Below are 24,763 nucleotides of genomic sequence, written 5' to 3'. Positions count from 1 at the left end.
GGAAAGTGGAGTGTGTGCGCGATTTGACAGTGGGTCCCTGACCTGCCCGCTCTCTGCAACAGCACTTTAACTAGTTGAACTCCCCCGCCCTTTCCCCGTAGCCCTGCAAATATCTTTCCTTCAGGTATTTATCCAACCCTCTTTTGAAAGCCGTGATTGAGTCTGCCTGCATCACCCTTTTAGGCAATGTATTCCAGCTTTTAACGACTCGCTGTGTAAAAAAGTTTTTTCTTATGTCGTCTTTGGTTCTTTTGCCAATCACTTTAAATCTCGATGTTCAATGAGGTTCCTTGTGGCAGCATGGCTCTCATTATATGAGTGCTAGCAACAAGTGATGGGCTAGGTATGTAGAGCAGATAACCCTTGTCTCTGACCAGCCACCCTCAGGTTCGACGTGGTAGCTGGAAGCTTGCTGGCACAACAGACTACAGCAAGATGAAGGCATCATGACTGCTGCTAGGATAGCAGGCATTCACCATCATGATGTGTTGGGCGAAGTCGCAAACCAACTCTACATTAAGTGAATGGTAGACTTTGCATTTGCAATACATCTCAAGATTAATATGCATTCTACTCGGAACTCCTTCAAGCCAAAGGTGGGCAGAGGGAACACTTCAAGGACACTCTCAAAGCCTCCCTGATAAAGTGCAACATCCCCACCGACACCTGGGAGTCCCTGGCCAAAGACCGCCCTAAGTGGAGGAAGTGCATCGGGGAGGGCGCTGAGCACCTCGAGTCTCATCGCCAAGAGCATGCAGAAATAAAGCGTAGGCAGCGGAAAGAGCGTGTGGCAAACCAGTTCCACCCTCCCTTTCCCTCAACAACTGTCTGTCCCACCTGTGACAGGGACTGTGTTTATCATATTGGACTGTTCAGTCACCTAAGAACTCATCTTTAGAGTAAGAGCAAATCTTCCTCGATTCCGAGGGACTGCCTATGGTGATGAATATGCGGCACCCGCAGAGCCACGTGTATGCAGTCAATGGCGGCCTGCACCATGAGGAAGCTTGATATCCTGGCAAAGCCACGTGCGCACTCCTCCTGCTTCTTTCTTCAGAGTACAGAGCCTCTGTGATCTCCCAGATGCAGCGATGGATGACGAACTGAGAGATGTTAGCTATGTCTCCTATGCCAGACTGAAAGGATCTGATGGCGAAAAAACTGAGGGCCATGGTGACCTTGAGGGCCACTGGCAGTGCCATCATCGCCCTGCTTTGAGGCTGCAGATCTGGTTCCAGGAGGTGACCGAGTTCTGTGACCACCTCATTGGTGAAGCGAAGCCTCCGAATACACTGCTTCTAGCTTAAGTACAAGTAGGAAAAGTGTTCTCAGAAGACCCGAGGTGGGTAAGGTCTCCCTTGAGAGCCCTCCTGTCCCTCCTCCTCCCTCTATGAGCAGCTGTTCTCTTTTTTGCTGCCTCTGCTCCATCTCCGTGTCATACTCCAGCACGAGGGAGACTGCAAGTAGAGCACTCATGACTGGGAGCTAGTGGTCTGAACAGATCTCTTTAAAACAGAAGCAAGGCCTTCTCCACTTGCAGCACCATTCCTTGTCACCTCACCAACTTTAAATAACTGTAGAAAGCTCTAAATAGTTGCACAAACTTACACAAAGCCAGTGGTAATTAAAAAGCAAGTCACTTGCAAGTTGTTATTGAGCCCTTTAAATACCACTGGTGAGGGGTCCCTCGTGCAGCTTGTATTTTGGAGAGGGCGTTGAATGGAGTGGCAACGTCCAAAATGGCAGATCGTGTGTCAAATCAACATTGCACACTGATTGACGTCACAATCTGCCTCATTACCATTTTTCTACTGAGCGCAGGCAACGGCTGCGCTGCTAACCTGCCTAAAATGACAGCCACCGCGAGATGCGCCAGAAGTGGGCAAAAGCGTGGCGCCCGCTATTTTTTGACAAAATCAGCCTTAACAGCCAGCGGTAAGGTACACGGCCATAGAGTCTAAATCAGAAGTATAAATTAGAATATTTAATTCATTAGAAAATCATGTACAGGAAGCAAAATAAAGTGGGGGAAAGAAAGATGGGATTAAGAGATAAAAAAGACAGAAATAAAAAGTAAAAATAAAAATGTTATTTAAATGGTTACATTTTTAAAATTTCCATTGTTAATTAAATAAAGGAATGAGACTCCACACTTGTAAAATTAAATTTTCAGTGCCAGAGAGGTTTTTTGGCAATAATTAAGACTTATGCCGTTAAAAATTCACTTACACCTCAATGCATCAGCCCTAACTTTATCTCCTGTGTTTAGTGGGTAAGTACAGCAATTTGATGCCCTTACATGGATTTCAATGCTGAGTCTATTGGCGAGGTGTCGGTATAGCGAGGTTTGTGGAGGAGCAGGGCAAGTTGGACAGCAACTTCTGGATTTCCACATATAATTGCACATATGCGGACTCAAGAAAATTGCTGTCCAATTTGCTCCATAATAACGGTGAGCGGCGTTAACCTCACCATTATTCTTAACGCAAAATCCGGGCCATTATTGTCATTCGTCCCTACAATTTTCATTACTGTTAAATTGTAGATCTTATCTTGACTATCACATTAAGGTAAATTCAATAAAGCTGCCCTCCAAGAGTGAAGCCTCATTTGATAGAAGCATGGGCTGGAGTATCAGGCTGTTATATATGTAAACTTGTATTTACTCTGTACAGCCACTAGAGGGCTCATCCCCTGGAGTCCCAAGGGATCCCATAATCCCTTGGGAGCACATTTATTTAAGGAGGCCTCACAGGTTGGAGAGGCACTCTGGAGACCTGCAATAAAAGACTACGGTAACACTTTACTTTGAGCTCACAGTGTTCAGTCTGACTCTTTCTCCATACATAACACAGGCCATGGTGATAAATCTGCTCCAGGAGCACAACCTCCTTTAATTTTCACTTTTGTGTCAACAAACAGTCTTGTACTACATTCACCTAAACATTGAGGCAATAAAGAGCATTATTTTTTTCATTCCACTGCTGTTGCTTGTCATTATACATATCGATGGAGTTCATATGATAAAACTAGTCAATACATTATTAATTATTTAGAGTCTCCATGGCTTTGGTATTAGAAATAAAGCATTTTATGGATTTTTGTCTGCTACTTAGAATAGTGGCAGATAAATATTTGTTTAAGTTTTTGTCCACTGATTGCATTATTCATGTACTGCTTATCCTGTCAGTATAGGGCACTCAGTCCCTTCTGCTCCTCTATAAGAACTCATAGTTTACTTTGTGCTTTTACCTTCACTGTCACCATTTTTAAAACTTTTTTGTTTACTTGTTTAAAATGCTACTCATCAGCTTAGTTCACTCTTGGTACTCCTTTGCACAACATCTTTCAATGATTTAGTACTCAATCTCTTCATTGAAGCTTATTTTAGCCAGCATAACCTACCACCTGTTTACCTTGTGTCCATCATTTGCTTATACTGTATGATTTGTTTCACTCCTTACAATTCTTGTTCTTATCTTGATTGCCTGCAGCTGTTGTTTGCTAATCATCTTCTGTGACAGCATGCATGCCACTGCTTCATGCTGCAGAGGTGCCAATATCTTGCTGGAGGTTATTTCAGCTGAGTGCTACCTTCTTCATGTCAAATTGATCTTCAGTTATGCAACACCTGTCCAATAAGTGAACTAGAATTTAATTTCTTCTTAAAACAAAGTATTTCCTGCCACTAACATTTTCTTATGTCCAGACAGAAATCCATCAAGTACTGTACTTTCCTGTTTCTTTTACCAAAGTCACAAGGGCAGAATGCTTTTACAATGGGCCTGCCAGTGCAATCAAATGTATTCCAGTTGTACAGGATGATGACAGAAAGCCATCCTCAACAAAATAATGTTATTTATAATCAGCATTCAGTAGATAAGGTGGTTAAGAAGGCATACGGTATACTTGCCTTTATTAGCCGAGGCATAGAATATAAGAGCAGGGAGGTTATGTGTGAGCTATATAAAACACTAGTTAGGCCACAGCTAGAGTACTGCAAGCAGTTCTGGTCACCACATTGCAGAAAATATGTAATTGCACTAGAGAGGATGCAGAGGAGATTTATGAGGATGTTGCCAGGACTAGAGAATTTTAGCAGTGAGGAAGGATTGGATAGGCTGTGGTTGTTTTCTTTGGAACAGAGAAGGCTGAGGGTAGACGTAATTGAGATGTATAAAATTATGAGGGGCCTAGATAGAGTGTATTGGAAGGACCTATTTCCCTTAGCAGAGAGGCCAATAACCAGTGTAAGTGATTTTGCCCTTGGTGATTTCGAATCACTCCCCTTACAACAGTTTTAGACACCGGAAGTATAGTGGTGAATATAAATACACAGTTATAGACAGATCCTTTCGGTCTCAACCATCACAATGCTTTTATTCAAGTTAAAGCACACACCTGCACCCAGTAAAATACACTCTGGTGGTGTAAAACAAACAAACACAGTACAACACACAACACTGTCCCGTCTGAACAAGACCCTATCGCGAAGTACCCACGACTAAAACACCCCTGCTTGGTCCAATGGGGCGCCACTGAATCTGTCCAACAGGTTGTGCATATGCCTATGATCCTGCGCAGAAACCTCCTCACTAAACCCTTAAGGCTTGGTTGGGACACACAACACCCCTTCACACTATGCGGTGGTCTTAAAGAATGCGTGGGCTGGGAAAATGCTCACCAGTTACCCCTCTGGCTTACTCACTGTTTTTCCCAATCAGCGAGGCTCTCTTTGCTTGCAGATGGTGGTTTTTTCTCTCCATCCCAGACGGAGTGCTCGGTCCTTGTGTGCATTGAACGAAGCAAGCAAGCATAGAAGAGGAGAGTGAGAGAGAGAGAGAGATAGATGGCAGAAAACTGCCTCTCTTATACCTGAAAATGCTTCTGAATTCTTTGTGCCAAAAACCAGTCCTTTGCCTGAGGCAGTCCAACTGAAAGAGCAATGAATCTTGTACCTTTGTTACTGGGCTCTTCTGGGGATAAAGGCTCCAACGAGTCTGGGTGGCTAATAGCTTTCTTTTGTCCTGAGGTTCCTGCACTCCGGGGCTCTCAGTCATTTCAATGGCTTGAGCACTGACCAGTTTACTTGATCTCTCACTGATGGGTTCCCATTACATGACAAAGGGTCCCATCAGCCACCTTCCTGCGATTTCAGCCATTGACACATCCCCGCCCACCTGATGAGTATTCCTGTGGAACATGTTTCGACCTGTCCCAAGTTATGCTGTCTGCTCTTCTGCAGTACAGAAAATATGTCCAAAAGCAAAGTCCAAAACTTAAAGTCCAAAACTTAAAATCAAAAATGCATTGAAGTCTGTCGCTGTTTCCACCGATTCTTAAACAGGGGCATAGTTTTAAAGTAATTGATAGGAGATTTAGAGGGGATTTGAGGGGAATGTTTTTTACTCAGAGGGTGGTGCAGGTCTGGAATGTACTGCCTGAAAGGGTGGTAGAGGGAGAAACCCTCATAGAATTTTAAAAGTACTTGGATATGCACTTGAAGTGCCGTAACCTACAAGGCTGCAGACCAAGAGCTGGAAAGTGGGATTAGGCTGGATAGCTTTTTGTCGGTCGGCACGGACACGATGGGCTATGATTCTATGATTCAGTGAAATAAAGTGAAGGAAGATTTCTTCCAGATGGTAATGGCCTAGAAATCCCAGCCTCCCTGGGTCCATTGTGTACGGACCCAGGAAGGCATCCCAAAAGCCGGTTTTCAGCGCGAAATGCGCATGCGCTGAAAACCGGCTTTTCTGATCTGTCAAGTTCCAGCTTGACAGCTCCACCATACCCCACAGCCAGGACATTCGCATGGGCAAGATTGAGGTATTTACCCATATCTTGCCCAGCGGATGTCCTGAAAACTCTTGAGCCTGATAAAAGCAGGTGCATAGCCTACTTTTACAGGCATAGAAACATAGAAACATAGAAACAGAGAAAATAGGTGCAGGAGTAGGCCATTCGGCCCTTCGAGCCTACACCGCCATTCAATGAGTTCATGGCAGAACATGCAACTTCAGTACCCCATTCCTGCTTTCTCGCGAAACCCCTTGATCCCCCTAATAGTAAGGACTACATCTAACTCCTTTTTGAATATATTTAGTGAATTGGCCTCAACAACTTTCTGTGGTAGAGAATTCCACAGGTTCACCACTCTCTGGGTGAAGAAGTTTCTCCTCATCTCGGTCCTAAATGGCTCACCCCTTATTCTTAGACTGTGACCCCTGGTTCTGGACTTCCCCAACATTGGGAACATTCTTCCTGCATCTAACCTGTCTAAACCCGTCAGAATTTTAAATGTTTCTATGAGATCCCCTCTCATTCATCTGAACTCCAGTGAATACAAGCCCAGTTGATCCAGTCTATCTTGATATGTCAGTCCCACCATCCCGGGAATCAGTCTGGTGAACCTTCGCTGCACTCCCTCAATAGCAAGAATGTCCTTCCTCAAGTTAGGAGACCAAAACTGTACACAATACTCCAGGTGTGGCCTCACCAAGGCCCTGTACAACTGCAGTAACACCTCCCTGCCGCTGCACTCAAATCCCCTCGCTATGAAGACTAACATGCCATTTGATTTCTTAACCGCCTGCTGTACCTGCATGCCAACCTTCAATGTCTGATGTACCATGACACCCAGGTCTCGTTGCGCCTCCCCTTTTCCTAATCTGTCCCCATTCAGATAATAGTCTGTCTCTCTGTATTTACAACCAAAGTGGATAACCTCACATTTATCCACATTATACTTCATCTGCCATGCATTTGCCCACTCACCTAACCTATCCAAGTCACTCTGCAGCCTCATAGCATCCTCCTCGCAGCTCACACTGCCACCCAACTTAGTGTCATCCGCAAATTTGGAGATACTACATTTAATCCCCTCGTCTAAATCATTAATGTACAATTTAAACAGCTGGGGCCCCAGCACAGAACCTTACGGTACCCCACTAGTCACTGCCTGCCATTCTGAAAAGTACCCATTTACTCCTACTCTTTGCTTCCTGTCTGCCAACCAGTTCTCAATCCGCGTCAGCACACTACCCCCAATCCCATGTGCTTTAACTTTGCACATTAATCTCTTGTGTGGGACCTTGTCGAAAGCCTTCTGAAAGTCCAAATATGCCACATCAACTGGTCCACTCTACTGGAAACATCCTCAAAAAGTTCCAGAAGATTTGTCAAACATGATTTTCCTTTCACAAATCCATGCTGACTTGGACCTATCATGTCACCTCTTTCCAAATGCGCTGCTATGACATCCTTAATAATTGGTTCCATCATTTTACCCACCACCGATGTCAGGCTGAGAATTGGTTGTCAGACAGGAAGCAAAGAGTAGGAGTAAATGGGTACTTTTCAGAATGGCTGGCAGTGACTTGTGGGGTACCGCAAGGTTCTGTGCTGGGGCCCCAGCTGTTTACATAATTCCCTGTTTTCTCTCTCCCTCCTTTTTTAAAAAGTGGGGTTACATTGGCTACCCTCCACTCCATAGGAACTGATCCAGAGTCAATGGAATGTTGGAAAATGACTGTCAATGCATCCGCTATTTCCAAGACCACCTTCTTAAGTACTCTGGGATGCAGACCATCAGGCCCTGGTGATTTATCGGCCTTCAATCCCATCAATTTCCCCATCTAATAAGGACTTCCCTCAGTTTCTCCTTCTGACTAGACCCTCTGACCCCTTTTATATCCGGAAGGTTGTTTGTGTCCTCCTTAGTGAATACCGAACCAAAGTACTTGTTCAATTGGTCTGCCATTTCTTTGTTCCCAGTTATGACTTCCCCTGATTCTGACTGCAGGGGACCTACATTTGTCTTTACTAACCTTTTTCTTTTTACATATCTATAGAAGTTTTTGCAGTCCATTTTAATGTTCCCTGCAAGCATCCTCTCGTACTCTATTTTCCCTGCCCTAATCAAACCCGTTGTCCTCCTCTGCTAAGTTCTACATTTCTCCCAGTCCCCGGGTTCGCTGCTATTTCTGGCCAATTTGTATGCCACTTCCTTGGCTTTAATACTATTCCTGATTCCCCTTGATAGCCACGTTTGAGCCACCTTCCCTTTTTTATTTTTACGCCAGACAGGGATGTACAATTGTTGTAGTTCATCCATGCGGTCTCTAAATGTCTGCCATTGCCCATCCACTGTCAACCCCTTAATTATCATTCGCCAATCTATCCTAGCCAATTCACGCCTCATACCTTCAAAGTTACCCTTCTTTCAGTTCTGGACCATGGTCTCTGAATTAACTGTTTCCTTCTCCATCCTAATGTTGAATTCCACCATATTATGGTCACTCTTCCCCAAGGGGCCTCGCACAACGAGATTGCTAATTAATCCTCTCTCATTACACAACACCCAGTCTAAGATGGCCTCCCCCCTAGTTGGTTCCTCGACATATTGGTCTCGAAATCCATCCCTTATGCATTCCAGGAAATCCTCCTCCACCGTATTGTTTCCAGTTTGGTTAACCCAATCTATATGCATATTAAAGTCACCCATGATAACTGCTGCACCTTTATTGCACCCCTAATTTTCTGTTTGATGCCCTCCCCAACATCACTACTACTGTTTGGAGGTCTGTACACAACTCCCACTAGCGTATTCTGCTGTTTGGTATTCTGTAGCTCCACCTATACCGATTCCACATCATCCAAGCTAATGTCTTTCCTTACAATTGCATTAATTTCCTCTTTAACCAGCAACGCCACCCCACCTCCTTTTCCTTTCTGTCTATCTTTCCTAAATGTTGAATACCCTTGGATGTTGAATTCCCAGCCTTGATCACCCTGGAGCCATGTCTCCGTGATGCCAACCACATCGTATCCGTTAACTGCTATCTGCACAGTTAATTCGTCCACCTTATTCTGAATACTCCTCGCATTGAGGCACAGAGCCTTCAGGCTTGCCTTTTTAATACACTTTAATCCTTTAGAATTTTGCTGTAAAGAGGCCCTTTTTGTTTTTTGCCTTGGGTCTCTCTGCCCTCCCCTTTTACTCATCTCCTTTCTGTCTTTTGCTTCTGTCTCCATTTTGCTTCCCTCTATCTCCCTGCATAGGTTCCCATCCCCCTGCCATATTAGTTTAACTCCTCCCCAACAGCATTAGCAAACACTCCCCCTAGGACATTGGTTCCGGTCCTGCCTACGTGCAGACCGTCCGGTTTGTACTTGTCCCACCTCCCCCAGAACCGGTTCCAATGCCCCAGGAATTTGAATCCCTCCCTGCTGCACCACTGCTCAAGCCACATATTCATCTGAGCTATCCTGCGATTCCTATTCTGACTAGCACGTGGCACTGGTAGCAATCCGAGATTACTACTTTTGAGGTCCTACTTTTTAATTTAGCTCCTAGCTCCTTAAATTCGTCTCTAAGGACCTCATCCCATTTTTTACCTATATCTTTGGTACCAATGTGCACCACGATAACTGGCTGTTCACCCTCCCTTTTCAGAATGTCCTGCACCTGCTCCGAGACATCCTTGACCCTTGCCCCTTGCCCCAGGGAGGCAACATACCATCCTGGAGTCTAGGTTGCAGCCGCAGAAACGCCTATCTATTCCCCTTGCAATTGAATCCCCTATCACTATCGCTCTCCCACTCTTTTTCCTGCCCTCCTGTGCTGCAGAGCCAGCCACGGTGCCTTGAACTTGGCTGCTGCTGCCCTCCCCTGATGAGTCATCCCCCCCAACAGTACTCAAAGTGGTGTATCTGTTTTGCAGGGGGATGACCGCAGGGGACCCCTGCATTACCTTCCTTCCACTGCTCTTCCTGCTGATCTTCCATTCCCTATCTGGCTGTGGACCCTTTACCTGCGGTAAGACCAACTCGCTACACGTGCTAATCATGTCATTCTCAGCATCGTGGATGCTCCAGAGTGAATCCACCCTCAGCTCCAATTCCGCAACGTGGTCCGTCAGGAGCTGGAGGTGGATACACTTCCCGCACACGTAGTCGTCAGGTACAGGAGGAGCATATCACGTGTCCGAGCTCTCCTGCCATGACTTAACCCTTAGATACACTTAATTTGGCGACAACAATATTATCAGGTTACTTACTGATATAAAAAAGAAAAAGAAAAGCTACTCACCAATTACCAGCCAATCACTTACCCCTTTGGCTGTGATGTCACCTTTTGATTTCTTTCTACTTTTTTGCTTTTTCTCCCGTCTGGAGCTGTACAAGCTGGGCCTTTTGTAGGCCTCACCAACGCCACGAACTCTTGCCTGTGACTGCCGCCGCCTCTCGCTGCCTGGGCCTTTTGTAGGCCTCACCAATGTCACAAACTCCCGTCTCTGACTGCCATAAGAGTTTTAAAACATACAAAAACATTGTAAAATAAAGTTTTAAAAACACATTTTATTGTTTAAAACCCTGCCCACTGAGGTAAGCTTATTTTAAACCATAATTTTAAAAACTTTTTTGAAAATCGTTTATTTTTTTTATAAGACTTTAATTATAACTTTAATTTAAATTAATCTTAAATATGTGAAGTATTTTTTCTATTTTTTATTTTTGTTTTGGTGTTTGGGGACGTGTTCCTCAATCATAATAATGGGAACTCCTACTTACGGAGTTCCCATTATTATGAATGAGAAAATACTGTAACTTGATTGGCTGCCCAGAGCAGCTCCAGCTTACAGACATCCCTACATGCACACGCTCCGATGTGCAGTGAGAGAAGGCCTCAGGACCGGGATCTCTCGTGGGTGCAGCAGGAACAGGTGAACAGCAGGTGAACAGCCTCTTCCTAGTGTGAACGCGCTGGTGTGTCAGCAGGCTGGATGACCGATTAATCCCTTCCCACTCTCAGAGCAAGTGAACGATCTCTCTCTGGTGTGAACCCGCTGGTGCTTTAGAAGTGTGGATGACCGAGTGAATCCCTTCCCACACATAGAGCAGGTGAATGGTCTCTCTCCAGTGTGAACTCGCTGGTATGTCAGCAGGTTGTATGACTTAGTGAATTCCATTTCCACACATGGAGCAGGCAAACGGCCTCTCCCCGGTGTGACTGCGTCGATGAATTTCCAGGTCAGACAGGGAATTGAATCCCTTCCCACAGTCCCCACATTTCTACGGTTTCTCCATGGTGCGGATATCCTTGTGCCTCTCTAGGCTGGATGATCAGCTGAAGCCTTGTCCACACAGAACATGTGTATGGTTTCTCCCTGCTGTGAATGATGCAATGTTTTTTCAGGCTGTGTAACTGGTTAAAGCTCTTTCCACAGGCAGTCCACTGGAACATTCTCACTTGGGTCTGTGTGTCTCGGTGCTTTTCCAGTCACATTGATGTTTGAAATCTTTCCCCAGACAGAACAGACAAACATTTCTCCTTCCACATTCAAAGGCCGATGATATTCAGATCCCGAGGAATCGAGTGACTCCATCAGATCTTGACATGATGTTTAGTTTGAGTTTCCCGTCTGCAAATCCTCCCTTTCTAATACCTGATAGGCCGATTCAGGATCCAACCCTCAAGCACCACAATTGGTTGCGAGGGTTCGGGGCCCAGAAGAGACGAGGGCCCAGGGGCAGCATGGGCCAGCCCACACTGCGATCTATGGACAGTATGTGTGCACACTAGGTCCATGCAGCAGAGCTTGGTCTCCATTTGTCTTGGTTGACCCTTGCCACTGGATCAAGACCTAGTTCTGTCAAGCCCGTGTGGTGACTGGTGTACAACGGCCACCCCACGTTAAAAGAATCCACGCACAGGCATTTCCCCCCCCCTTTCAGTATGTAGTTCGGGACCTAGAATGTCAGGTCCCTCATTGAAATACATGTGAACTCATCCCTTTTTGGTGCGCAGGCGGGTCATCCTCGAGGCAAGGGACTGTCTAATACTATACTAGTGGGAACTCTTTTTGTGTTTGCTATTTCTGACAAATCATGATAGCATTCTAAAGAAGCATTTTTATAACATTCCTAGATTATTGTGATCACTTGGTAATCAGAGTAAATCTTTTCACTGTGTTTACAATGTTGCTGACATAGAGGGGTGTTTTTCAATTGCTAGCCATCTGTTTCTTGTTTAGGTTCATGCTATCTGGGGATGAATTTCCTGCACATTTGCCCCCCAGAGACACAGATAAATGGGATGTAAAGCAAATACCCAGAATCAAGGGTCGCAATTTCCCCTACCTCAGTGGATCCCGGCCTCTCCAGCCCGCTGTCCAAAACTATTCCCTCTGATTGGGCTGGTTAAGCCTGCCCAGTGCTTTTGACGGCCAATTGAAGGAAATGGATCTGATGAAGTCATTTGATGATACGTCTTCAGCCGGTTTCCTTCAGGACACAACTATTTGTACTAACTATTTGGCTGCCGTGTCTCTGGCTCTTCATTATCACATGACATATTGCTGATTGGTCCCCTTGAAGGATAAACCACATGCTGAAGTTTCACTGGAATATGTAAATGGAATTGCCCAGCCCAAGTTCTCACTGACTTTGCAAATTGTAATTTGATCCATTCTGACTTCTGAAACCGTAGAGGACAGATCTCGAACATCTCAGCAAAAGCCTCCCAAGTTCCAGCCGAAGTCCCTTACCCCCAGCGCGTGCATCCCTCCCCCAGCCAAAGTCTCTTACACCAGTGCAAGTGCTGCCTCCCTCAGCCGAAATCCCTTACCCAAGCACAAATGCATCCCTCCCCCAGCCAAAGACCCTTACCCCAGCGCAAGTACATGACCTTACTCCCCTGCTTATCGCCATAGATGGGGCATTGTGTGCGGATTGTTAACAGGTTTATTGGGTATGAAGTTAATAGTGACAGTGTTGTGACATCCGGATTTCATCCACTTCAACGATATCCCTCCTACAGGGTTGGAAGAACATGATCCATCTTCCCTGAGTTCCCTCTCTCCTCTCCGATTACCCCCACCCATGTCTCTCTCTTTGCCCCCACCCCATCTCTCTCCCCCCGTGTCTCTCCCCACTTCCCTCCTGAGGCTTTCTCTCTCTCCCTTCCCGCCCCGCTCCAGGCTCTCTCTCTCCCCGCCCTCCCCCCACCCCCCTCCGCCACCTCTGCCTCTTTCCCCTCTGCCTCTCCCCTCCGCCTCTGCCTCTTTGCAGCTCAGGGCTTGGCAGCTCAGTGGAGGGCTCAGGGCTCGGCGGCTTATGGCTCGATGGGGGGCTCAGGGCTCGGCGGCTTGGTGGCTTGTGGCTTGGTGGGGGGCTCAGGGCTCGGGGGCTTGTGGCTCAGTGGGTGGCTCAGCGGCTCAGCAAGAGGCTCAGTGGTTTGCGGCTCGGTCAGACAACTTGGTCAGAATCAATGTGGCCAATTGCAGGGTCCCACCTCTGGTTCAGGGCCCCACTTCCGGTTACGGTTATGGGTGGAGGGCGGGGGGGGGCGGAGTCCGGAGGACGCAGACGCAGAAGGAGGAAAAAATCGTTAGTACAAATAGTCACATCATTTCCTTAAAGGGACCATGTGCAAATTTAGTTTGACAGTTGTGCTGTCAGTGTTCTACTGCATTGAGATGCTGTAAACACTGACAAGCACTGCACAAAGGTGCATGGCTGCACCTGGGCTCTCCCATGACTCCCTCCATATCCATATCCCATGCAGGAAGGTTCTCTTCCCTTCCAATGGGCAGAAGAGACATCCCCAGGAGACCAACGCAGCCTGTTTGCACATTGCACAGGAGGACACAAGCAGGGATATCATCAGGAGGACCAGGCTGTAGTGGCACAAACCTTTCAATTATCTCAGTAGATCACAAAACATTACTGCAAAGCCACACTCAACCTCATCCTGCTGTGCCATTTATCACAACCCCATCATACTGCCTTCACTACCCTACTCTACTCCTTCACATCCTTACTCACACCAACTTAACTTGCACCTCCACCCCTCTCTATCTATATTAGTACATCCCCATCTCACTAGCCACCTCTCACACTCACCATCATCTTGGTCCAATCATACAAACTAACAACACACAAGGGTAGACACTTGTGTATTTTATGCAATGTTCATGTAAAGTTTCTGTTAATGTGGTGTCAAACATTGAAACCTTTATTTTGAACACTTTGCATTCTTGGACAGATCTGTACGTACCTTTGGAAGTGGCTTAGTGAGTTGCAGTGAATGGTGAGACATAATGGTACCCCTTGCAATGGTGATGAGTGTGAAAGGAGTGGCTTGGGCATTGTAGGTGTAAAGTCCTGACCCTGCAGTACAGACTTATACAAGGCACATGCTGAAGTCAAGGTCACTCTGGACCTGCACCTTTATTTCACAGCTCTCGAGTGCCACACTTGCCTGAGACCTGCCTTTATATACCTGTATGGAACAGGTATGCAGGGTCTCCTGCAAATGCACTCCTGGTTACATGTCATATCTAGTTACAGTCATGTATAGCATGGTAAGATACAGTTATATACAGTAGTGTGAGATATATGACATCACCCTCCCCCAAGGTCTTATTGTCTTTATAGATTCAGTCTCTCAGGTGGTCTACCTCTCGCGTGGAGTGTCTTAGTTGTGGTTCAGTTGTTTGCCTTGGTGCCTGTTTTTCTTTCGGTGTGATTGCTGGTATCTCACCTGGGCTGTCTCTTTCGTTCAGTATGATTGCTGGTATCTCGCCTGGGCTGTCTGTTGAGACTGCCTTTTTCTCAGGTTGTTCCCTCTGTCTGTCCACCAGGTGTGGTGTGAGTTCCACATTGTAGTTTGCCTCTGGTTCTGCAGTGTTGTTGGTGAATCTACTTTTTACTTGGTTGACATGCCTCCGGCAGGTTTGGCCATTGTCCATTTGTACAACCAGTAGCCTGTTTCCTTCCTTGTCTGTTACTGTCCCTGCAAGCCATTTGGGACCCCTGCCATAGTTTAGCACAAACACTTTGTCCCCTATCTCATTCCACCTCCCCCTCTAATTTCGGTCATGGTACTCAGTTAGCTTCCGGCGCTTTGCCTCTACAATTTCATGCATGTCTGGGAGGATTAATGAGTGCCTAGTCTTTAAGGTCCGTTTCATCAATAGTTGCGTGGGGGGAACCCCAGTTAACGAATGCGGGCGAGATCTATATGCCAGCAGCAGTCGCGACAGGCGGCTCTGCAGCGTGGGACCTTGGATTTTTAGCATGCCTTGTTTAATGATTTGCACTGCTCGCTCCACCTGGCCATTGGAGGCCGGCTTGAACGGTGCCGTCTTAACGTGATTTATGCCGTGGTCAACTATAAAATCTTGAAATTCTGCACTGGTGAAGCACGGACCATTATCACTGACCAATATGTCAGGAATTCCGTGCATTGCAAACATGGTTCTAAGGCTCTCCACAGTGGTGGAGGTGGTGCTCGAGTTTAAAATAGTGCACTCGATCCACTTTGAAAATGCATCGACGACTACGACGAACATTTTGCCCATGAATGGGCCCGCATAGTCTCCATGCACCCGCGACCACGGTTTGGTGGGCCAGGGGCTTAGGGGGGCCTCCCTGGGGGCATTACTGAGTTGGGCACAAATGGTGCAGAGCTCTAAGTCTGCGTCAATGCCAGGCCACCAGACGTGGGATCTGGCTATGGCCTTCATAAGGACGATCCCCGGGTGCTCACGGTGGAGCTCCCAGACAAACGCCTCTCTGCCTCGCAAGGGCATAACTGCTCGGCTGCCCCACATCAGGCAGTCTGCCTGTAGTGATAATTCATGCATGTGCCTATGGAAAGGTTTGATCTCCTCGGAGCAGGCATCGCGAGCCTCTGCCCAGTCACCAGTTAAAACACATCTTTTGACTAAGGATAATGTGGTCGTCCAGGCTCTGATTTGGCGAGCCGTCATGGGCGAACCTGTGAATTCAAAGGCATTGATTGCCATGACCATCTCACAGTCCTGTTCGTCGTACCCTTCCGTGGTCGCCAGGGGTAACCTGCTAAGCACATCGGCACAGTTGTCTGTGCCTGGTCTGTGCCTTATTGTGTAGTCGTGAGACACCAGCATGAGTGCCTACCACTGAATGCGTGCTGAGGCGTTGGCGTTTATTGCATTGCACTCAGATAGCAGGAACGCGAGGGGTTTGTGGTCGGTTTTTAACGCAAACTTGGCCCCGAAAAGATATTGGTGCTTCTTTTTGCCACGGCATACGCACGCGACGCCTCCTTCTCAACCATACCGTACCTGCGCTCTGCCCGCGAAAGTAACCTGGAGGCATAAGCAATGGGTTGTAATTTACCCGCATCATTGACATGCTGTAAAACGCACCCGACCTCGTACGCTGACGCATCACATGTAAGAACTAGCTTTTTACCTGGGTCAAAAAAAAGCGAAAACACTGTTGGAACACAGAAGGTTGCATGCCTTATTGAAGGTGCGTTCTTGGGCGTTCCCCCAAAACCAATTGCACCCCTTTTTGAGTAGCACCGTGGAAAGGCTCCAGCAGCGTGCTCAAGTTCTGCATAAAGTTCCCAAAGTAATTGAGTAGCCCGAGAAAGGCATGTAGTTCCGAGACATTCCGGGGCCTGGGTGCCAGATGAATTGCTTCGGTTTTGGATTCTGTTGGGCGGATTCCATCAGCAGCAATCCTTCTGTCCAAAAATTCAACCTCGGGCGCGAGAAACAGACACTTGGATTTCTTAACTCTTAGGCCTACCCGATCCAATCGACTTAGTACTTCCTCCAAATTGCGGAGATGGGAGTCGGTGTCCCTGCCCGTGATGAGTATGTCATCTTGAAACACAACCGTCCCTGGGATAGACTTGAGCAGACTCTCCATGTTGCGCTGGAATATAGCAGCTGCCAACCTGATGCCGAATGGACATCGATTGTACATAAAAAGGCCTTGATGTGTGTTGATGGTGGTGAGTAGCTTAGACTCTTAGGTCAGTTCTTACGTCATATACGCAGATGTGAGATCTAGTTTCGCGAAAAGTTTTCCTCCAGCCAATGTGGCAAATAGGTCCTCCGCAGCGGGTGTTGGTCCTGTAGGGAGACTCTGTTTATGGTAGACTTGTAATCCCCACAGATTCGCACGGATCCATCAGGCTTCATGACAGGGACGATGGGACTTGCCCAGTTGCTAAATTTCACGGGTGAGATAATGCCTTCCCGCAGAAGCCGGTCCAGTTCGTGTTCAATCTTTTCTCTCATCACATAAGGCACAGCTCTAGCTTTGTGATGGACCGGTCTGGCATCCTGTGTGATGTAGATTTTAACTTTAGCCCCTTTGAAGGTGCCCACACCTGGCTGAAAGAGATGTTCAAAACGACTTAGAACTGTTGAGCAGGATGTCCATTCCTCTGACGACATGGCGTGAACATCATCCCATTTCCAATTTAGTTTTGCCAGCCAGCTTCTCCCCAACAGTGCTGGGAGATCTCTGGGGACAATCCACAGGGGAAGTCGGTTCACCGTCCCTTTGTGTTTGACTGAGAGCATGGCACTGCCAAGGACTGGGACGATTTATTTGGTATAGGTCCTTAGTTTGGTGTCGATCCTTGTGAGTTTTGGTCTGTTGCTTTTGTGCGGCCAAGGCTGTTCAAATTGTTGGACGCTCATGAGAGATTGACTAGCTCCCGTGTCCAGTTCCATGTTGACGGGTATCCCGTTGAGTAGGACCCTCATCATTATTGGAGGCATCTTGCTGTAAGAACAGTGGACATTGATCATGTTGACCCGCTGTACCCCGGCATCCCGTGCACTGTCCCCACCGCCTTCTGGTCCGCTTTCCGACCCTTCCGATTCGTATACCAGCCAAGCTGCTGTTTTTCTGCACATGCGAGCCAGATGCCCTGTATAGTTGCAGTTTCTGCAAAAAGCATGCTGAAATCGACACCCCCTTATTGAGTGCCTTCCCCCACATTTCCAGCACAGACCGTTTCCATTGTTTCCGAAGGATGAGCTGCGTCTGGCTGATCTCTCTTGAGCTTCTCTCAGTCTGTAGTTAATTGCTCGCATTATGGGTTGATGAGGTGTGAATGGCCGTTCATGTGGCCCTTGATGGCTTCTGGCGCCACTGCCTGCTGTTGAAGGCCTGCTCTCCTGCCTTTGTCTGTGTGTGGGGTAGCGGCTCGTTTCACGCTGTGAACCCCTTGTTCCGATGTTTCATTAGTTGTCGTACCCGCAGTATAGATCAACCTCGTTTTTTATTCTCCTGCCAAGAATGTCTGTGCGACCAGTGCTGCTGCCTCTGGGGTCAAGTTCTTGGTCTCTATAAGCTTTTGGAATATGCCTGCATGGCCTATTCCTTCAATAAAAAAGTCTCTCAGTACTTAGTTCATCGGAGAACTCACATAAACTAGCCAGCCTCCGAAGTTCCGCCACAAAGTCGGGTATGCTCTGGCCCACACAGATTCTGTAGTTGTAGAACCTGTGTCTGGCCATGTGTAGGCTGCTCGCTGGCTTCAGGTGGTCACTCACCAGTGTGCTCAACTCCTCAAATGACTTGCTTGCTGGTTTCTCGTGTGCCAGCACGTCCTTCATTAAGGCGTATGTTTTCGAGCCACAGCTGGTCAAGAGATGGGCTCTTCTCTTGTCTGCCTTATCGTCGCCCAACCAGTCTTTGGTTACAAAGCTTTGCTGGAGCCTTTCTATAACATCCTCCCAATTGTCTCCAGCATTATATTTCTCATCTGAGCCGTTGGTAGCTATTCTGTGGATTCTATGATCCCGTAACTCGTCACCACTGTAAAGTCCTGATCCTGCAGTACAAACTTACATGAGGCACATGCTGAAGTCAAGGTCACGCTGGACCTGCACCTTTATTTCACAGCTCTCGAGTGCCACACTTGCCTGAGACCTACCTTTATATACCTGTGTGGAACAGGTATGCAGTGTCTCCTGCAAGTGCACCCCTGTTGGTAATGTATGCTTGTAGTTACAGGTCATATCTAGTTACAGTCATGTATAGCATGGTAAGATACAGTTATATACAGTAGTGTGAGATACATGACAGTAGGGATGCTTTATGGTGTTGGTGTGGGGTGGTGCCAACCTGGAGCATCATGTGACAGCCAGGGTGTACAGCATCAAGTGAAGTAAATCTGGCCATGGCGTCCTGGGCAGCAATATGGTCGGGTGCTGATGCCCTCTGTCCTGTGCAGCATCAGTTGATTGCGGAGAAGGTTGTTGTTGGGGCTGCTGGTGTACCTGGTGCTGCTGGTGTTCAGGCTGATTGTGGTGGAATTCTGAAGACTAAGCTGAGATAGTTTCAAGGGCACTGATGTGGATGTAATAGATGGCAGGTAAACTTGAGATGACAGAAGTGATCTGTCAATGGTGAGAGGTTGTTCCAATGAGGTGACACTGGATAGAGAGTTTACTCCAAACACTTGCGACTTGCAAAAACTCCATCTGTCTTCCATATGCATCTGAGCTTAGAAAGTGAACAGCTGTGAGATGGGAGCTTTTATAGCACATTTGCAGCTGCCAAGTAATGAGATGATTCCATTGCCAGTCAATTCCGGACCTGCTTACCTGCTGTGATCCCCGCACAGCGTAGACCCCCTGGTAAACTCTGAAGCTGAGCTCAAAATAGTTCTTAATGGTCTGTTAACAAGGTCATAATAACCTTAATTGTTTCCCCGCCACTGCGTGGTGGGTCAGCTCAGCATTGACCGACCCAACATTTGGGACAGGTGTATGGCGGCGGGTTGACAGCAGGGTCCCGTCCTGCTGTCAAAAAAAAAACATTTTCCCACCTGACCCGCCACCAATCGCGCCCGCTGACTCCCCCCAAAAATTCTGCCCAATGTTCCCTCTCTTTAAGAGGCCACGTAGACCATTCGGAATACTGCACATGTGTGGTTTTTACATTGAAATGCCGGCAAATTGGCTGCACGAGATCACTGAAGCACTACGCGGCTACATGGCCACGCAGCTTAAAGAGAGCATTGCCCAGAATAAAATATCAAGGAAACTCAAGCGCAAGTGTGTCAGTGAAATCAGTGGAACTGATGAAAACCTAAGCTTTTCCGCACTAATATTGCTGTTAAACACCCCATTAAATGTTAAGCCTTGTTGAAATAGGTATAACTGGAGTCTAGCAACATATTAACTGCTAAACAAGCGTTCTGACCCTGAAAAAATAATGTTATATTTGTGGAATGTCAAATTTCCCTATTCTGATTTAAAAAATCACTAGATTTAAAAATAAAATTAAAATATGTTTTTAAAGTTTGTTTCAGCTTCCACCTTAACCCCTTGTGTATGTCCCAATCTTTATTTCGCTCTCTGTAACATGTTTTTTTAAGTGCAGATAATCAGTAGTTTTCATTTCCTGCTTTACTCTCTGAGAATTCTTCAATGTGATTGGCTGCTTAGACAGCTTGATGACACCATTTCTGCTGTTCGCTGAAGTTCCCCTTTTGACTATGCTACAATCAATTTCAGGTCGAAGAAGCTAAAGTTCGCGCCACAGAGATCACAAGATTTCTGTGGGCAGCTTTCTTCAAGGTCAGTGGTAATTGTCGTCGCAATGCCACTGACTGTAAATTACAGGCCATTAAATTTTAGAATTCATGTTATCCACTAAGCGTGATATTGTTGACTGATAGTATTTACATACAGTAAGTAGTACAAATGGTTATGGAAGCAAACAGTGACTGCATCTGATTGTTCTCTGTTTTACTTCAATAGTTGCTTGATTTGTCATTTTTACTATTTTAGCTTGGTAGCTCTTTTTCATTTATGCTTTTCTGCCGTTTATAACAGGTACAAAAGGTTTTTAAAAAAAAATGTGCTTCCTGTATTCAACACCACTTGTGGGTGTACTTAATCTTTGTTTAAAATGTTTAGTTATGGAACATTAATCAAGAGCTTGTCAACTGTCCCATAGACTGTTTAAACTATCTAAGAAGCAAATATAACAGAATCTGTTGTGCAACTTACTCCTTCTTCCAGCACCAAGAAGAGACTGATGACCCAGACTGTCATCAGTTTTTCATGATTGGTTGATAAAAAGATGAAGTGCGAGATTCTATGTCTAATAGTCAAAGTTATTGATCTAAAATAACCTCAAAATATGTATCACTACATCTCCTTAACAAGCAAAATAGAGACATTACACTGTCTGCTATTTCCCTGTTGAAATATTAAAGTATTTTACAATACTCATATCAACCTTTCTAAATCTAGTGCATCACCATCCTTTCTACATTTGCATAATATGCTATGTTTGCCTTTCATGCGCTGGTTGAAAGCTCCTACCTACCTATTTTTCATTTCACCCTGTTGGAATCTCAATATTGTCACCTGTAAATGTGTTTTGTTTTTCTCTAATAAAAAAGAAAAAACTGCAAATGCTGGAAATCAGAAATTAAAAAATGTTGAATCTGTAAAGAGAAAATACAAATGTGCTTTTAAACTATAATCTAAAATGTGTAATTTGGAACACAGACTTTTTAGTAACTAGATCACCAGGCAGGCAAGGAAGCCCTGGAGGTCATTCATTCCATTTTTTTTGTTACTCAGTACAATCCAAACTAATGCATTTTTTGCTTAACATTTTTCTGAATTTCTCCTTAGCCAAGAAATGGTGCTGCCATCATTTTTATGAAAATCCAAAACTCTGATTTGAAACTTCTATTGGCAGAGTCTTGCTGACTAAATAAACAACTGAGTTCTGCCCCATTCTTCAGCTTGTACTTCTAGCAATATGGATAGATCGCTTACCAAACTATATCCAGATTGGATCAAGAACTAGATTCTATTGTGTTATGAATTTACTGAAAGAAAATAGGCTAAATTTCTTTACAGTAGAACAATAACTTGCAAGCTGTGCCTCGTGTTAAGTAGCGTACATGGAACGTGAGCAAGGCTCACTCCTGTGCAGCTTTTCAAAATGCTTGCACAAATGTTTTTGTTTTGATGCATGAAGGTAACAAAGTCAAATGATTCAATTTTCATTTCTATTTTTGATGAATGAGAATAGTATTTTGTGCTGTATAGTTAAGTAACTAGGAAGGTTCTGTTTTTCATTAGAGCAGCTGTGATGATGATTTAGTATTGCAAATACCAATGTAATTTATCTCTCTGCCCCTGTCTAGTACTATCCTATTTCTCCATTGTTTCATTTTTTCTTTCCATCTTTCTTTCCTTCCTTTGTAACTACATGTCACCAATCTCCTTTCTTACCTGACTTTTTACCATTCACAGCTGCTTTTGAATTTGATGGAGTCCACAGATGAAGATCTACAAGAAGCAGCCGCCGGTTGCATCTCAAACATTCGAAGGCTTGCCCTGGCTAATGAGAAGGCCCGCTACAAATGAAAACAGCGCACATTCCACATTTCCTTTCTCAGGAGCGATTACCTGTGCAGGTATAATAAAAGAAAGATTTACTGAGTATTGCAGCTGGACGTACATGAAAGACCTTCTGTCTGAGCTAAAATAAACCAGATGCCTAATGGAAACACAAAAGCCGCTTCTGATTTCCTAAAAATCACATGGAGACAAGTTAATTCTGGAATAGTGCTACTAAATGTTAAAAAAATGCATTGATTTAAAAAAAATAGAGAGAATTTGTTTGGAATTCAAAAAATGCTAGTAGTTCCTTTTTAAAGACCTATCTAAAGAATGAAAATCTATTTACACCAGTAGATTTGATTTTTTTTTAAATAAAGATGTAATTTTTCTTCATTGTGTGTGGTTATGTAGTAATTGAAGGCTGTCTTGTGCAATTTCTTTCATACAAAACCTATATAATTATGTTGTTGTAAGGCGTTCTTCTGTTTCATAAGTTGTAATCCACAGGAGAAGTCTGAATACAGAAGCAAGGCTTTCACATCTGGTATTGTGTTACAGTAACTGAGAACTCCAAACAGCTGCAGGATTCACTGCTCAGGGAGTAGTCAGTGCATCAGCTCAAAGCCTGCAAGATTTTTTTTGTTACACATTTCACAAGTGTGCTTGCCAGCATAGCATGATAACTAAATACTTTTTAATTATGGCTGCAATCTATACATGTAGAAATCCATCAAGTATCAGCTACTGGAAAATTCATTTTGTAAATTCATTCCAGTACAATGAAACTGTGATAACTTTGAAAAGAGCAACAAAATGTGATATGAAAGCTGGTATGTACTTTATTGTGGATACATTTGCACTGTTAGAAAGGTATTAAGGTTCTGATGAAGGTGCTATTGATATGTCTTTGGCACAGTGCTCATGAATTGTGTTTGGTTAAAAAAATAAAGAACTTGAACTGTATTTTATTTCCAATTATATCTCTTCCAAATTTTCCATTTTAAGCCGCCCCACTACCTCTTGGTACCATTTTCCTTTCTTTCAGTCAGGAAAGTGATAGTCTTCACCTTGCACTTGTTAACCATCATTGGTATCGCTCCAAGACCAGCCAATTGAGAGAAGCATGTTTATATCGGAGTTTTTCTTCTTCCTCCCATTCCCAAGAAGGACCACTCTGTACTTATAAAGTGTTTCTTCCAATAAATGAGCCAGGAATTGGTTTAATTCATCCATTGACAGCATTTACTTTTAAGAGAGAGCTGAGGATAGGGCTCAGACATGTACCCTGTGGATAGAAGCCCAATGCTCTGTTGCCAAACTACCAGACCACCAGACTGCAGTAGTTTTATTGAGTTGTCTGGTGCTAATTAAACTAAAATGCACTTATTGGGCTGCATACATATAAAATTAGCATATTAATTTCAACTTCAAACAATTATATTAAATATTTTCCAATTAGTAAAACAGAATTTGGAATAGCTAACCTAATAAATAGCTTGGTCACTGTAAAGTGCAAATTACATTTTGGATTTCTATTACCTATGATTACATGTTTGTATTTCTGAACAAAATATGTTTCTGTCTGTGGTAACTGAAACAGTTGTAAACAAATGTAAAAGGAACCCTTTATATTTAGTCACTGCACACTTTCCTTTTCTAGACACTTGCAGTGGAAACCCAAAATTGATTGCTGTGGTTTGTTACTTATAATACTACTGCCTTGATTTATTAACACAAAATACCACATCTGACATAAAAAGCACAAGAATGTGGTTCTTTTGGCTAGCTTTGCAAAATGTACAATTTTGATGCAGGCAAAAGTGTGCTTCTAATATTTTATTAAATCTTCAAGATCAGGTTTAAAACTTCTGTTGTAAGTCAATGTTGAATTATCGTGGCAACTATAATACATACATACAACTGTTAGTACAAGCAAACTGTATAAAGAGATGATCAAAGCTCAGTTTGTTTCTGATATACTCAGGATAGGCATAACTAGTCCTGGTGAGTCTACTTATAAGTAACAATTTTCTCCCTTCTAACCTTCTGTGTATAAAACAGTACCATCACATTTTCAATCTAATAATAAACTAGAAGATAATTCTTTGTAATTTATAATTAACATTTTGGAAAATAGTATCATGGATACTATTCCAAATATGCATTTACATTTTTTTTAATTTGCTGTAATAATTCACAGGTGCAAGATTGCAAAGCTTGGTAAAAGCATATTCCTGCAGGTGTGGAGGAAGAAAATCAAACAACAGGATAAAAGGGAATAGATACATCAGCCAAGCTAGCATCATAGAATGGAGCCAAAACATATTAATCAATTTTGAAGATTAATAGGGAACTCTCCTGGTGTTTGGGACAACATTCCTTTCTTAAATAACACATAATAAATAGTCATTCATCCCACTTACTATTCGAGGGATCTTACTGTGCCCAAATAGGTTGCTGCATTTACCTGCATAGTAACAGTGACTATACATCAAAAGTACTTAATTGATTGTGAAATGCTTCAGGATGTACTGAAGATATGGCGAGAAAATATATTAATGTAAATTGTTTCTTAATCAATCATT

The 24,763-nt window shown here is 44.6% G+C and overlaps 1 protein-coding gene across 5 annotated transcripts in view; it reads left to right on the top strand.

The window, feature by feature from the left end:
* odad2 (outer dynein arm docking complex subunit 2) overlaps positions 1 to 22,489 on the top strand; it is a 671,461-nt gene extending 648,972 nt beyond the window's left edge. For all 5 annotated transcript variants that reach the window (XM_070881478.1, XM_070881480.1, XM_070881476.1 and 2 more), the window contains one exon: positions 22,089 to 22,489. In XM_070881478.1, the coding sequence (XP_070737579.1) occupies positions 22,089 to 22,202 (114 nt within the window). In that variant the 3' untranslated portion in view covers positions 22,203 to 22,489. The remainder of the gene's footprint in view (positions 1 to 22,088) is intronic.
* Positions 22,490 to 24,763: the final 2,274 nt, after the last annotated feature.

The sequence above is a fragment of the Pristiophorus japonicus genome, chromosome 5 (genome assembly GCF_044704955.1).
Source record: "Pristiophorus japonicus isolate sPriJap1 chromosome 5, sPriJap1.hap1, whole genome shotgun sequence".
Lineage (NCBI taxonomy): Eukaryota > Metazoa > Chordata > Chondrichthyes > Pristiophoridae > Pristiophorus > Pristiophorus japonicus.
Note: the sequence above shows the minus strand (reverse complement) of the source record. Positions and strands in the feature narration are given on the sequence as shown.